At 51.2% G+C, this 14,242-nt stretch overlaps 2 protein-coding genes across 2 annotated transcripts in view; one reads left to right on the forward strand and one right to left on the reverse strand.

The window, feature by feature from the left end:
* Window positions 1–893: 893 nt before the first annotated feature.
* On the reverse strand, window positions 894–5,981 carry POU3F3 (POU class 3 homeobox 3). Its single transcript, XM_086323883.1, has one exon. The coding sequence runs from the start codon at window positions 5,921–5,923 to the stop codon at window positions 4,424–4,426; it is 1,500 nt and encodes a 499-aa protein (XP_086180009.1). The 5' UTR covers window positions 5,924–5,981; the 3' UTR covers window positions 894–4,423.
* LOC147363662 (uncharacterized) overlaps window positions 5,922–14,242 on the forward strand; it is a 36,579-nt gene continuing 28,258 nt past the window's right edge. Inside the window, exons 1-4 of the mRNA XM_086328389.1 lie at window positions 5,922–6,023; window positions 6,124–6,554; window positions 7,183–7,346; window positions 7,506–9,880. Coding sequence (XP_086184515.1) covers window positions 5,922–6,023; window positions 6,124–6,554; window positions 7,183–7,346; window positions 7,506–8,662 — 1,854 coding nt within the window. The 3' untranslated portion in view covers window positions 8,663–9,880. The remainder of the gene's footprint in view (window positions 6,024–6,123; window positions 6,555–7,182; window positions 7,347–7,505; window positions 9,881–14,242) is intronic.

The raw sequence follows: 14,242 nt of genomic DNA on the forward strand, positions 1-14,242 counted from the left end.
TAGCATCTGTTCTAGTAGGTCCAGGCAGCCACGTGCAATTCATGAAAGAACTGGATTCTCTCATTTCTATCCTTCTGCCTTGAAAAAAACCAGGTCCACCTCCTAAATAATTAATTTCAAGTCTGCATCCAGTGCCAATACTTGTTGCATGCATTTTAGAGTTTGATTAATTACCCTGGAACTTGGGCAAACTAAACTCCATGTGGAGAGAATGTTTCTTCCTTCAATTTAGTTCTGAAAGCTACAAGTTATTGATGGATCTCACTCTATTTACATACAAATTGGTGCAAATATGCCCATCTCTTAAAATGCATTTTTGTATAAATATATAAAAGTGTCATTTTTGATTTAGCTTGAAGAGGTTGATCATTTATTATAAAAATAAACGAATAAATACAACAATATATTGTTGCTTCCAACAGGATAAATACTTTACAAATATATAATTTAAAAAACAAATTTAATTGTTAAAATTATTTAAAATATTACACTTATCGATAAAACTATCAATAGCATATACTGCATTTAATATTAGAACCGATTATTCTCTGAATGTTGAAAACCATTCATACAAAACAGATTATGAGCATGGTGATGAGCAAACACTGTGAGCTACAGGAAAGCAGAGGGAATCTCTAAGATCAATAATGAATAGTTCTGTTTTGGAACAAAGAAGTAGTCCTTGGGTAAGTACTTAAAGCAAAAAAAAAAAAAAAAAAGGCAGAGCAACAACAGCAAAGTGACTATTTTAAATACACCTTGAATGATTTATCGCCCATACTTGCAGGGGAAGATGGCTGGGTGAATGAGATGGCTGTGGCTTGGACAACTGATCAGAAACCACAGGAGACTGCAAACTATAAATGGGCCTAGCTCAGGATTAGCCAGATTGATGGAACAGAACTTTGTCACTCCTCTGGGTTGGAAGGGGAGGTGGGGGTGGGTTGAAATGGAGGAAACAAACGGACACTTGACGAAGCACAAGACACTTGCGCTACAAAGGAACACAATGACCAAATTCATTAAAAAGATCTGGTGATATATAACAATGTTTTCATTATTTACATGTGTAACAATATAAGCCTTAGCACAAAACTGATCAGTTGTATCTGCCCTCTTTTGTTTTCCAACCATGAATTTCATTTTGTAAATACATTCAAAAGGTTGATTTTTAAAAAAAATATGGAGTGCAAGCATGAGCTCACTTTAAAAAATACAAAATAATGAAATAAAATGGACTATCATTCCCAGCTTCTCTAAATTCTTCTACCTCTAGAAGAGCTTCTTCCAAAGTAAACAGCAATGGTTACTTTTTAATAGAAAACAGTGTGAAATCCAATGTTAGTTCTTTTGTTGTCAGCCAGATCAAGTAAGCAAATGCCTTCTAACCTTTGAAATAGACCCATTCTCTGTCTGATCAACCACTACCAGTCCTGGAGGGAAAATAGGATTTCACCTCATGGGCCAGCAGCCTCCACCCAATATAAACAACCACACCCAATCCTCAGCTTTCCAATAAGGCCTTCTGTGCTTGCCCCTGCACACAGACCCTCAAAAATTGATGAAGTTCGTGCCCTCCCCGCCACATCTCTCCTAGGTTGTAAATCTGGGCACAGAGATTACAATAGCAAGAGAAATAGGAACCGAGAAGGCAAAGAAAAGTAAATTGTGGTTTCTTGTTTTCATTTTTTTCCTGCCCTCTGTTTAATAAATATGGCCTTTTTCAGATTTCACAAATCAAAATGATTGTGATTTTTAGTACGATTTGGTGTTTAAAATAATGCAACCCAATACATGGCCATCTGGCTGGGCTTGATTTATGAAAGTGACACAGGGTCTGTCTGGAAGAAATAACTATTCCTTGTTGCTCACACAGTTTTCTTTTTTTTTTTTTAAACTCCTGCATTGATGTTACAGGGAGACGGAGTAGATGAGAGAAGAGGAAAAAAGTGAGTGACAGCTCAAGGAGATTAGGGGGAAATTAATCTATAAAAATCATTGCTTTATCACCCCTAAATACTTGTTTTTAAAAGTATGATACAAAAGGACTCAACAGAGACTTCTTCGTCTTGTTACTTACAACCTGAGGCATTACACTTTCACTTTCCCATGTTGTAAATATTGATATGTTAACTTGATAAATGTGACCGCTCGGCAGGATGTATCTAGAGAATGATCAGGAAGTGAAAACCCCCAGCACCAGTAAAGAAAATATAGAATCATACTGGGGAAAGGCCAAAACACAGAAATCTAGACTCTGAAGTCTAAGCTGGTAGTCACACTGAGGGTAATGCAGTGTGGACCATAATCAGGATGTTAGGACAATATTCTTCCATTATAAGAAAAACAAAGCAAAACCCTCCCCAAACGCCTTAATAATTTAAAATTAATTACATACAGTTATTCATGGGAAGTAAGTGATACAAAAATATTTCATCGACTTGTAAGCTATTCTTCACAACTGTTAGCCTTCAGAAAAAAGAGGAAAGAGATATAGTAATATGGTGATGGGGGGGCGGGGAGGAAATGAGTAGAAAAAGAGAGGCTAAACTTTGGTGGTATGGGGCAGACTCTGTATTAACCACTAATAACCAATTGGCACATTTTTTACTGGGGATGTAGTCCAACATTCTGCTAAAGATGATAAAGGACACAGGTATCTATGGGCAAAGGACTAGCATTTAGACATTCTCACCTAAAAAAAAAAACACTAAAATTGAGTGTGTGGGGGGGAATATTGTGAAATTAACAGGCTAACAAGGAGGGACTACTATGTCAATGACTATCTGTTTCTGTCATCGTCTTTTATTCTAGATTTGCAAATATGCCTTAGGTGGAACAGACTCTGCTCCCTCAGCGCTATCCCTTAAGGAGTTGCATTAGTAAAAAAATATTTTCTAAAGGACTTTCTTTCCCACACAGTGTTTATGCATCAGACACAGACTATTTCATTCTAACAAATTTATTTTCTCGATCAGCTCTTACGGAATCACTACTCAAATTAAATTACAATCAAATAATCACATCAAAAGATACCCTTATTACCTAGCAACTGTCCATATTTTCATTTCATTTTGATTTGTGCTCGTCTGAAAAAAACACGTAATACAAGATCTGGGGAAAAATAAATTACCGTTTTGCAGCAGTTCATAAGTATTCTGAATAAAATATTAAAAGAAGTCATTTAATGAAAATATAAAGCAAATATTTTTAGATCAACAACGGATCTAACAATTCTATATTGCCGTCTTTTGAAAAGTCTGTTTATTAAAACCTACCAAAAACACTGCATGGAAAGGGCAGTATTATATAAGCACATCCACAGCACCCATTCAATCAAAGTTGGCAACGGAATGAAGGCAGGAGTCCGGAGAAGTGCTGTCTTTCTAAATCCCTTGATCTGAGTCAGTCCAGAAATAAAAAATAAAAAATATTAATAAAAAAAATATTAGCGGTGGCATCTTTAGGCGTCGTCCACCGGAGCGGCAGCAGATAAGGCCGGAGTTGATGGCCAGGCCTCACTTGGCGCCCAGTCCGCCCGGCCGGGCCCGGATGCGCCGGGGCCTCTCTCACTGGCCGGTGGACATCTCCTGCTCCCTCGCCCGTCCCTGTCCCTCTGCTCTCTCTTGATACTTTTATTTCCAAGGTTACTTTGACGATAGGTATTGTTTTTCTTTTGGCTTTACTATCAGTTTGTTAATTTCAGAAGCTGTGAATACATGTGTGTGTGTATATATATATATATATTTCTTGTTTTCTGGAGAGTGTTCTTTTTTTTTCGCCTTCCCATTTCATAGTCAATTTGTTTGTCCCCAGATGACTTTAATATGGACAAGAATCACGGGGTCGGGAGCACAGAGTCACCCCTGATTAAAGCCGGTGCCCCAGCAGGCCTTCAGGTCGCTCTCAGGAAACAAAGTTACGGTGGATCTCTCCAGGCTGGAGGGGGCCCTTTGGAGAGAGGGGGTGGAAGGGAAGGGGATGCTTTAAAAAAAAAAAAAAAATTTTTTTTTTTTTGGAAGAGAGGACGAAGCAGGTGCTAAGTGCTATCCACCGTCGCCGTGTAGGATTTCTCAGGGTGGGAAAAACCTCGCGAGTGCAGTTTTGGTGCGCTTGGCATCTCCACCCTTCTTTTAAAAGAAAACCAAGAAAACGAACCACCACCACAGTAGAAAGAGACCTCAGGATCGCCCCTTTTTCTCTCGGTTTTGCCATCTACGTGTATATAAAACTGTCTGGGCATTTGTAGGCTTTGTTTGCTTGCTTCGCCCCTCCTTCCTTGGACTTCAAACAGCGTCTCCTCGGTGCGCCCCTCTCCGTTCCCCCGAGGGCGGGCAGACCTGTCTTTGGGCCGAGGGGAGGGCGGCCCAGCCCGGCCCGGCGCAGCGGGGGCGGCGGGGTGACAGCGGCGGTGCCCGGGCCTTCACTGCACGCTTGTCTGCAGCCCGTGGTGCGGCGGCGGCGTGTCGGCACTCACCGGGCCCACCTGCGAGTACACGTCGTCGGGCGTCTGCTGCTGGATCCCGGGCGGCGTCATGCGCTTCTCCTTCTGCCTCCGGTTGCAGAACCACACCCGTACCACCTCCTTCTCGAGCTGCAGGCTGTCGGCCAGGTTTGTGATCTCCTGCGCAGAGGGCTTGGGGCACTTGAGGAAGTGGCTCTCCAGTGCGCCCTTGACGCTCACCTCGATGGAGGTCCGCTTCTTGCGCTTGCGGCCCTGCGCCGCGATCTTGTCGATGCTCGTGGGGCTGCCGGTGCTCGAGTCCGCCTCCTCCAGCCACTTGTTGAGCAACGGTTTGAGCTTGCACATGTTCTTGAAGCTCAGCTGCAGGGCCTCGAAGCGGCAGATGGTAGTCTGCGAGAACACGTTGCCGTACAGGGTGCCCAGTGCCAGCCCCACGTCGGCCTGCGTGAAGCCCAGCTTGATGCGCCGCTGCTTGAACTGCTTGGCGAACTGCTCCAGGTCGTCGGACGTCGGCGTGTCCTCGTCCGAGTGCGGATCGTGGCTGTTGAGTCCGGGCCCCGCGCCGCCGCCGCCGCCGTGGTGGGGGGGCCCCTGCGCGTGGTGCGGGTGCGGCGGGTGCGGGTGCGCGTGGTGGTGATGGTGGTGATGGTGCTCGGCCAACTCGGGCGTGTCCCCGCGCACCAGCCCCGGGTGCACCAGGCTCTGCGCGCCGCCGCCCCCCGCGCCGCCCGCGCCGCCGCCGCCCCCTGGGCCCGGGGGCGCGCTCAGCATGCCGTTCACCGTGAAGCCCCCGGGCTGCGAGTAGAGCAGACTCTGCGGCGGCGGCTGCTGGCCGCCGGCCATGGACGGGAGATGCGCGGCGGCGGCGGCGGCGGCGGCAGCGGCGGCGGCGGCGGCGGCGGCCCCCCAGCCCCCGGGGTGGCCCTGGTGCGGCGGCGGCGGCGGCGGCCCGAGGTGCGGCGGCCCGCGGTGGTGCAGGGCGGTGCCCGCGTGCAGGTCCTCGCGCCCCGCGCCGCCCTTCACGTCGGGGCCCTGCGGCGGCGGCGGCGGCGGCTGCTGGGGGCTGCCGGCCATGCCCACGGCGCTGCCAGACCACGGCGAGCTGGCCTCCACGGCGGCGGCGGCCGCGGCGGCGGCGGCGGCGGCGGCGTGGGGCAGCGCGGTGACCCACTGGTGCGCGTGGCTCAGCATATGGCCACCGTTGCTGGCGGCCATGGCCCCCTGCATGAAGTCGCTCTGCACCATCTTGACGGAGGCCGGGTCCCCTCGGTAGGCGCCCGAGGTCACGGCCGCGCTGCCCGGCTGCATGCCGCCCCCGCCGCCCCCAGCCCCGCCGCCCCCGCCCCCTGCCCCGCCGCCACCGCCCCCGCCGGCCCCCGCCGCGTCCGAGTGGACGATGGAGCCGGCCGCTAGCAAGCTGTTCCCCGGCAGGTAGGGGTTAGAAGCCGCCGTGGCCATGCCGCTCCGCTCCCGCCACCCCACCGCCGCCACCGCCGCCGCCGCCGCGCCCCCCCGCCTCCCGCCGCCTCCCCCCGCTCCGCCCCCGCCCCCGCCCCGGGCCCCCGCCGGCCCCGCCGCCGCCGCCGCCGCGGCCGCCGGGTGCAGCTGCAAGGCCGCTGGGCAGGGCGCGGGGGTCGTTGGCCGGCCTTGGTCAGCAGCCGCCGCCGCAGGAGCCGCGCTCCGGGGAGGGGGGCTCGCTTCTCGGCGGGGCGCGCTCCGTGGCCGCCCCCCTCAGGGGGGGTCGTGGCCGCCCCCCAGCCCCGGCGCGAGCGGCTCGCTCCAGCGGGGCTCTCCGGGAGGGGCGCGGGCCTGCGCCGGGGCTCTTCGGGCCGGGCGCACCGACCGGTGCTCCTCCTCCTCCGGTCCTCGGGCGAGCGCGGACTCTGCCCGGGGCGCAGGGCCCGGTCCACCTGCTAAGTGGCGACTTCACGGGAGGCAACAAAGAAAAGAAGCCGCTCCTTTCTGCTGGACCACAGCGCGGACGACCGGCCGCTCCTCGCCAGCTCCTCGGGAACGCCCTTCGCTCGTCTCCCCTCGGAGAAGGAAAACTTTTTTTGTCCTTGAAGGCGTGGTGGTGCTGGCCGCTCGCGTGCCGAGCAGAGACACGGGCTCCCGCTCTCCCCCTCTGGTCCTCTCGGCTCGACTTTGCTCTGTCCTAGGAAAACTTCTCGCGCTGGTGCATTGCTCTGAAGTTGCTATTGCCGGAGCTCTCGGTTGCCTCTGAAACAAGAGTCCTCTTTCATTCTCCTCACGACAGTCACAGTCTGATGGGACATCTTTCCTTTTGGGCAGAGAGTAGGAGACAAGTATAACAAGGAAAAAGCTGCAGAGGCGAAAACACGAGGTCCCGTTTCTCTGTTACCTTGCTGCTGACGGTTGGGGTTGGTGTTTTATTTTTTTCCCAGCAGAGGTCTGGAGGAGGATGAGGAGGAAGAAGAAGAAGAGTGCATTGGTGGAGATGGAGGTGTGTGTGTGCATATAGGGGATCCTTGATACACAACCAACTCCAGTGGGCACGACGCACGGCGCGGAGGCTGCACCGACGGCGCGCGCGCTGGCCGTGCCGGAGCGGAGTTGCCGGGGGAGCTCGCCGTGCGCCCCGGTTCGCGCGCTCTCCCTAGCTCCTTCCCTCTCCCTCCCTCTCTCTCTCTCTCCCTCTCTCGCCCGCCGGCTCGGCTCCGATCTGACAGTCCTCTCTCTGTCCCTCCCTCTCCGAGCGGGGACTGTCGAATGTTTACCCTCCGCCGCGAGCGCGCACCCACCACCACACTTTCCCAAACACAAGGAAGTCGAGCACCGGGGCCCCCGCTGATTGGCTACCCGCTGGGTGACTGGCAGCCCCGGAATGACTGGCTCAGGACGCGCGGCCCCCCTTCCGGCGGTTCCGATTGGTTGCTTTTTAATTTAGGCAGAGCGTCGTAGAAGCTGGAAATCTGTCGTTCCCCCTCCCTTATCCTCCCCAAGCCACCTCCCTCCCGCTCGCCACTTTCTCCTCCCCGCCCCTCCCCCGCCGCCCCCTCCGCCACATCTTAACTCTTAGTGTCCGGCCGAGACGTTGGCCATCCCTCCTGGGCTCTGGGCAGCGCAATAGGTCTGGGAAGGCGGGAGGGAAGAAAGGGGAGAGAGGGCGGGGGTGGGGTAGGGGGGGGCCAAGCAGGGGAGGGAGGGAGTCAGAAGGAGATCGTAGAGGGAAAAATCGCGAAAAATAGCAACCTCCACAGTCCACCTGGTACTGCGTTATGCCGCCCTCCCCTTCCCCCACCGCATCCCGGAGATTCGTACCGCGCGCGGCAAGGACGCGCCATTCACGCTAATACCTATAGGCAGCCGTGTCCCCAGCGGTTTCAAAGTTTCCTTCTCCCTTCACTGGCCGTCCCCCGTCCCTACCGAGGCGGGGGTGGAAAGAGGGAGCTCGCGGCACCGAAAGACCGGGTAGCAGCCACGTTCCTTGGAAATCAGCCACCGCGACTTTCCGCAGCCGCTTCGCGCCGGCGGCGGCGGCCCCCTTTGTTTAAGGTCTCGGATGCCATCGCCTGGGAGACCGGCAGCCCGGGACCGGCGCGGGGCCCGCGCGTGCGAGACGGACCGCAGCCCGCCGCGCGCTCCCCACCCCGCCTCTCCTCCCCCGCCCCTCCGCCGGGATTCCTGCGAGGAGCGCGCGTGCCCTTGCGAGTCGGGGGTGCCCACGGGCGGCGGAGAGATCGGCCGACCTTCCCCCCTAGACACACCGTAAGTGTGTCCCCCCCCCCCCACCCCCGCCCCGAGGCGTCGGGAAGCCTGCCGCAGCGGGAGCGGCCTAGGGGAGCGGGCCGCCAGCCGCGCCCTCCACCGCTCACATCGGCTGTGGGTGCGGGTGTGCGTTTCTTTATTTCGGTGCGGTGGCTGTTAGTGGTATTTGGCCTGGGCTCACTATTCTTAGGCACGGTGGGGGCTTTCTCTGTCTCTCCGGCCTCGGATGGTCTGCGGCGCGGCTGGGGCTGGCGGCGGGGAGCGCGATCGCAGTCTAGCCCGGCGGAAAGAGTTAAGGGGGCCGGGAGGGGGGGGGGAGCGCGCGGGGTGGGTGGGAGGAGCGGGGGTGGGGGACGCGGCCGAGCGGAAACGCTGCACAGAGGAGCCTCAGCGAACCAAGAAAAAAGAGAAAGTGGCAACGAAAACAAGGGCAAATTGAACCCTCCTCGGGGATTTCCAGTGAACTAACCCGACTCGGACATTCAATAAATACATCGTCCCTAATGAGTGTGCGTGCGCGTGCACCCCGCACCCGGCCGCCCTGGACGCAGACGCGGAGCCGCCGGGGTGCTGGGGGCTGCCCTTCTCCGGCGAATAATTGCTCTGCCGCGCGCAGTCAGTTTCGGTGGCGGGGGTGGGGGCTTGGTTAGGTCTGGAGCTCCCCAGCTTAGCCGCAGCCTTGAAGCCCTTGCGAAGTCTCGTGATGAATGGTGGGCGCGGAGCACTTGTGTGTGATGTGGTCCCTCTCCTGTGTGCAGGGGGAGAGATGCCCTCCTAGGTGGGTTTTAGCGGATCCATTATTGCGAAAATATAGACCTGAAGGGCAGCGGTAACCAAACCCCAGACAGAACGGATTTTTACCTCTGCGTCCCCTTAAGGTTCCCTTTCCTATTTATGTATGCGTGTATGTATATATGGAAGATGGAACACAGATTTCATTCAATAAATCTGAGATCTCCAGGTGCAGGCGTTTGAATAGTCGGTGCCAGCACCCCGTGTTTTCTTTTCCTGCCGATTTTGCTTGGATCCGACTCAAAAACCGAGAGAGTCTCGTGGTTTTGTTTACACTGAATGGGGAGGGTAGGAACAGAGCCATGGGGCCCCTTTCATTAATATACAGTGAGGATTTTGTCTAAATTACCGCTATGAATTTCACAGTACACGCTTTCAAAAGCAGTCTCAGGTGGCCTGATGAAACGGGAGAGCGCCTCCGCAAACACATCCACTTTCTTTCTTTTCAAGGAGGGTGTGTGCGCGTATGGGAAGCCCCCCAAAACGCCGTGCTCCTCGAAATCAGAAATGCACTTCTGTTGCGAGCTGGGTCCCCTCGGTCCTCCGCCTCCGCGTACTTAGTTCTCCAGTCGCTCCCCAGCCCCACCCATCCGCCCCCTCCCTCTGCCGAGTGTGATTGTTTTGTCTGGAAAAAAAAAAAAAAATCCAAAGTATATAACAAGGGGAGAACAGTTAGTGCTGACTTTCATTTGCATACATTTTCATATATTTTGGTGAAAATAATAGACGAGTGGAGAGCCGGGCTTAGAGGAGTCAGAGGAAAGAGAAGACTGAGGAGGTACCGCTTCTGGGGAGTTGAGAATATGTCTTTTCCCCCCACCAGTCACCTTATTTATTTTTTTTTAAATAAAACTTCTTCCTTTATTTTAAAATCTAATCCTGGAAGTTTGCTCGGTAAGTGTTTTTCATTTTCTTTCCCTGCGTTCTCGTTTCTGCCCCTCCTTTCCGTTTTCGGTAGGCTCTCGTAGGCTTGGGGGCTTATTTTCAGGGCTTGGGACGAGAGAGAGCTCACGGGCAGCTGTTTTGAAGGAAGGAAGAGGAACAGTGTTGGGGGGAGAGTTCAAAAACCCAGCCCTCCGAAAATATTACATAAAAGGTGGACTCCTTCCAGGGATCGCCACAGCAAGGCACTTCACTTGTTTTTTTTTTTTTTTTCCTGGGGAGGAGGAGGAGAGTGCTATTAATTTTAATTGTTGATTGTTAGGGAAATACGAAGGCCCCAGAAAAGAAGTGATGATGAAGCACGCAGTAGTATACATATTTCTTGCTTTTGGATTTCTTAACACCCGGCCTCCCCACCCCCACTAGAGAATCTGGGCTAGAGGGGAAGAAGCCCTGTAGCTAATGCTGATGTATTGAACTATGTGTGCCTGCCTGGGATTGGGGTGGGGGATTCCTGCTGGGAGAAGAGGGGTGGAGTAAGGGGGGGGGGGCTTGGCAAAGGGAGGGCAGAGAGGTGGAGAAGAAGGAGCAGGGGAGGAAGAAGAGGCAGGAAGTCGGTGCCCCCCTGGTTATCGCCGCGTCTGGCGAGCAGGCGGCACACTGCAGCCTTTCCACTCGGTAGTGAAAGTCCATCAGAAGGAGGGTGATCAATCAAAACTAACCAGGACTCCCTACACTTAATTCCCAAAGGAGGCTGGAGCTTTAGTGGCTTACTGTGTTTGCTATTCTTGACAGCTGCCCTTGCTTCCCCCCACCCCACCCCCTTGCCTCTGGTCCCTGGCTTTTAGTAAAAATGAAGGGTACAGTTACTTGCTAGTTGCAGATAATTAGAGAAAATTGGATGGTGGAATTAGCTAGGCCAAGTCCAAGCCCGTGTGAGCACCTTACTTTAGTGAAATGGGCTGGAGAGGATGCTAAAAGATTCTTGGTTTTGTTCTTTTTAGAGGAAGGCGAGCCTCTGGAGTGGTGGTGGGGGGGGGGGGCGGGGTAGTAGCCTCAAATAGCTGGAATATGATTGCACTTTTGTCTCCAGAACACCTTGCAATTGGAAATTTGTAATTTCTCTGGAAACAGTTGATGCCAAATCAATGAAATGGTTTGTCAGGAGGGAGGAAGAGGTTTCAGTTGGGGAGGGGTAAGGATCGCCAGTTTTCCACTCCCTGTTTGCGTGCTTGGCAGCGTCGCTTTTGACTGAGGTTAACTCTCTGTGCTCCATTGGACCAGATGCCATATAGAGCTGCTCCCTGAAGATCATTTGTTTCCTTGATGGGGAACATTTCTGAGCAGAGCATATTGGTTGCCATAGAGAGAGAAAGAAAAGGAAGAACACTGGCCACATTAAGCTATATGTTTGTGCACTGGGCTTTAGATAAAAGGACCGTGGCTCAGCCAAAGAGAAGAAGCCAAGCTAGAGATTTCTAGCGCCACCAAAACTAGCTTTATTTTGTTTTGGACTTTTACAGTTGAAACATATAAGCTAATTTTATTGGTTGTTGTTAATTTTATATGACACGGTTTACTGAACAAAATAAACTTTGGAAGTACTCGGGAGTCGAAGTGTTGACTTGTCAGCAGGGGGCGCACTGACTCGTCTTAGCAGGTACGCTGTAAAATGTAGCTGTTTTCAAAAGCTTAACTTGCCAAATGCACAAATGGTCCCTACCTTTCTATGCATATTCACAACCAGGAGCGAATTCACTGCATAACACAGGGCCTTAAAATAGGGGGACAATGACCTCCCCATCTCCCACTCAGCCCCATCTGTGAAATGGCCTGAGAAAGGAAAACCGGCTTAAAACAGTATTCCTCCATGTCTTTCTGTGAAGAGGATATAAGTATGGAAAACAGAGTTGGGCAGTGAAAGCAGAAACGCTTTGCAAAATTCCTAGGGATATGCGGTAACCTACTCCATAGGTTACCTTTCAGGTTGTATTTTTGGGGAAACAGTCAAGAAGAGAAAGATGTATTCTAAAGGTATTATCTATTAAATGGTGAACAATCTTCTACTTGAGGCAGGCTTTGACTTCTAAATAAAACCCCAGCTCCTGGAGACTTAGTCCAGGCTTCCTGAATCTCTTTTACTCCATTCGATATATAACGGCGCCTTTAAATCTTGGCATCTCCTCTGATTGTGGCAAGATTCTGAATTTATCCTTGAAAGGGCTTGTTAGGGAAAAGGAAATACGAAATAGCCGACGGTAAGAGGTCACTGTGAGCTTGGAACTTTTTAGCACAATACAACTTAATGCAGTTGCAGAAAAGTTTTCACAGAGCTCAGGGTTTCCGCCCTAGAGATTTTTAGATACAGCCAAGGAAGACTGAACTTTATTGTGGTGAAGGATGAAAAGATTCGAGGAAAACTTCCTGAAATAGTGAAGGGCAAATGCTCCCCGGTTCTGAGGAATTAGTCAGTTTGTCACTAACAGTTTTCCCAAGGAGATTTGGAAAGCTTGACTCAGAAAGGGGAGCTGTGAGTGACTGGAAGTGAGAAGCTGGTTTCCACGGTTCAGCAGCTCCCGGCACCTGTGTGTCACCGAGCCTGGAGAAGGGCCCCGGGCTGGGGGCTCTGCAGGAGGGGGAAAGACACCTTATTCTTTCGAACTTGACTCTAAGCCAGCCAGGATCCAGCCAGAAGTTTTTCTTTGAAACTAACTTGCGAAAGTCAAGGTTTGGATGTAAGTGGTATTTCATCTAGGAGGGTTGGAAATTATGTGAGTAACATATGCAAGGGAGCACTTTGAAAAATATTTTAATTCCAGGATTTTTATCCACCAGCTCTCACATTTAGAGTCAGGAAATGTACAGGCAGGTTTGTGCAAATAGCACAAAGTAGAAGATGGAAGAAACGTGTAATCTGAACCCAAACATTGCTTTTTCTTCAGCTCTCTGGACATTTCAGACAAAAGATTTCTGGGGGAGATCCACAGGCACTGGACCAGTGCCTCAAAGCTCTAGGTTATTTTGCATGCCCTGAGCTGCTGAATGCATTTTTTAAATTACTAAGGAAAAAGGCAGGTTTTCTATTTAGCCGGGCATTTTGCAAAACAATGGTTAAGAACTCTATACATATTTGGAACATGATTTTCGGTATCACTTTTCCTGAGATCTGGGATCGTTCCTATCTTGGCTGCTGCGTATGTTCCTTTTTTGCAAAGTTACTTTTTAAAAAAGCCTGTAACAAAAGAAAAGCTTGTTTCTCATGATATCTACATTCTTAGGTTATCTAAAGTAAAGGAAATAGAAAATAATAATTCTGGGTAAAGCAACAAGTTAATTCAAGAACTGACATATTATAGAGACCGTAACATTCCGTAACGATTTGGAGGTGAAAACAATCAAGCTGGATATGAATTAAGATCCAAAGAGTCAGGCCAAGCTATAGACTTTTAATTGTTGGGGATAGTGAAATTGCTTTTGCCAAATGAGAGAATGAAGAACACTACCTGGGTCAAGTGTACAAAATTCAAAGTGGGTATTTACTCACTTGCTCCCATTTGAGAGCGATAAAGTGCTCCTTCGGATACCGTGGCAGTATAGAAGCACACTGCTATTAGCATTTACAAATTAAAATGTTCTACATACTCTCTACCCACACCGAGTGCTGTATACAAAGGAAAGGGTTCTTTAACAGTAGCTTTTGGGTGGAGACGAGCATTTGTCGCCTGGCTTGGCGGTGGGTGAGTTATTTCTCCATCTTGCCAAATTCTTGGAAGCGTCCCAATGGCTCCCCCTCGTTCTTCTTCATATCACTTTGATAACTGACTGATCTGATCTGTAGGAAAGGAGCAAGCACTTGGTTCTCTTAGACAGGCTGGAAGGAGCAATGATCAAGACAGACACTTATGCTCTCTCACCCTAAAGCAAGAAGCTTTACTTCTGATGCCTATAGGAAAGCTTTAAACTACACACTATCTCAGATTGTGGGACCTAAGTTAAGAACGCATGATAAGTTGGCAATCGAGTATATGCTTTAAAAACAGCCCGTTTCCCACAGTTTGCCCACGGTAGCTGCATTCATGCACCTGCCAAGTCTGGTAATGAAAGCTACCAATCGCTAGGGAAGCCGTGGCTGACACTACATGATGGACTATTCTGGCCTGTCCCCCTTCAACCCCCGCCCCCACAATGTTCTTCTTAGAATTTAAATTCGAAGGGCTAGGTAACTGAGAGCCCAGCTGATGGACTGGAGTGACGATGATGATTTATTAACAAAAACATGTGGGTAGGTCTAGCTAGAAAACTATTCCAAGGTCAACTTGGTGTTTTTGTGTCTGTGTTTTGAAAAACAAAATATTAACTCGGCTTTGCCAGGGG

Source organism: Bos grunniens, chromosome 11, assembly GCF_055505025.1.
Source record: "Bos grunniens cultivar Pamir isolate PY7600 chromosome 11, Bosgru_T2T1.0, whole genome shotgun sequence".
NCBI classification, from domain to species: Eukaryota; Metazoa; Chordata; class Mammalia; order Artiodactyla; family Bovidae; genus Bos; species Bos grunniens.

Bases quoted from the DNA above. Each gene is read 5' to 3' on its own strand.
- POU3F3 (XM_086323883.1), bottom strand. From the start codon at position 5,923: ATGGCCACGGCGGCTTCTAACCCCTACCTGCCGGGGAACAGCTTGCTA.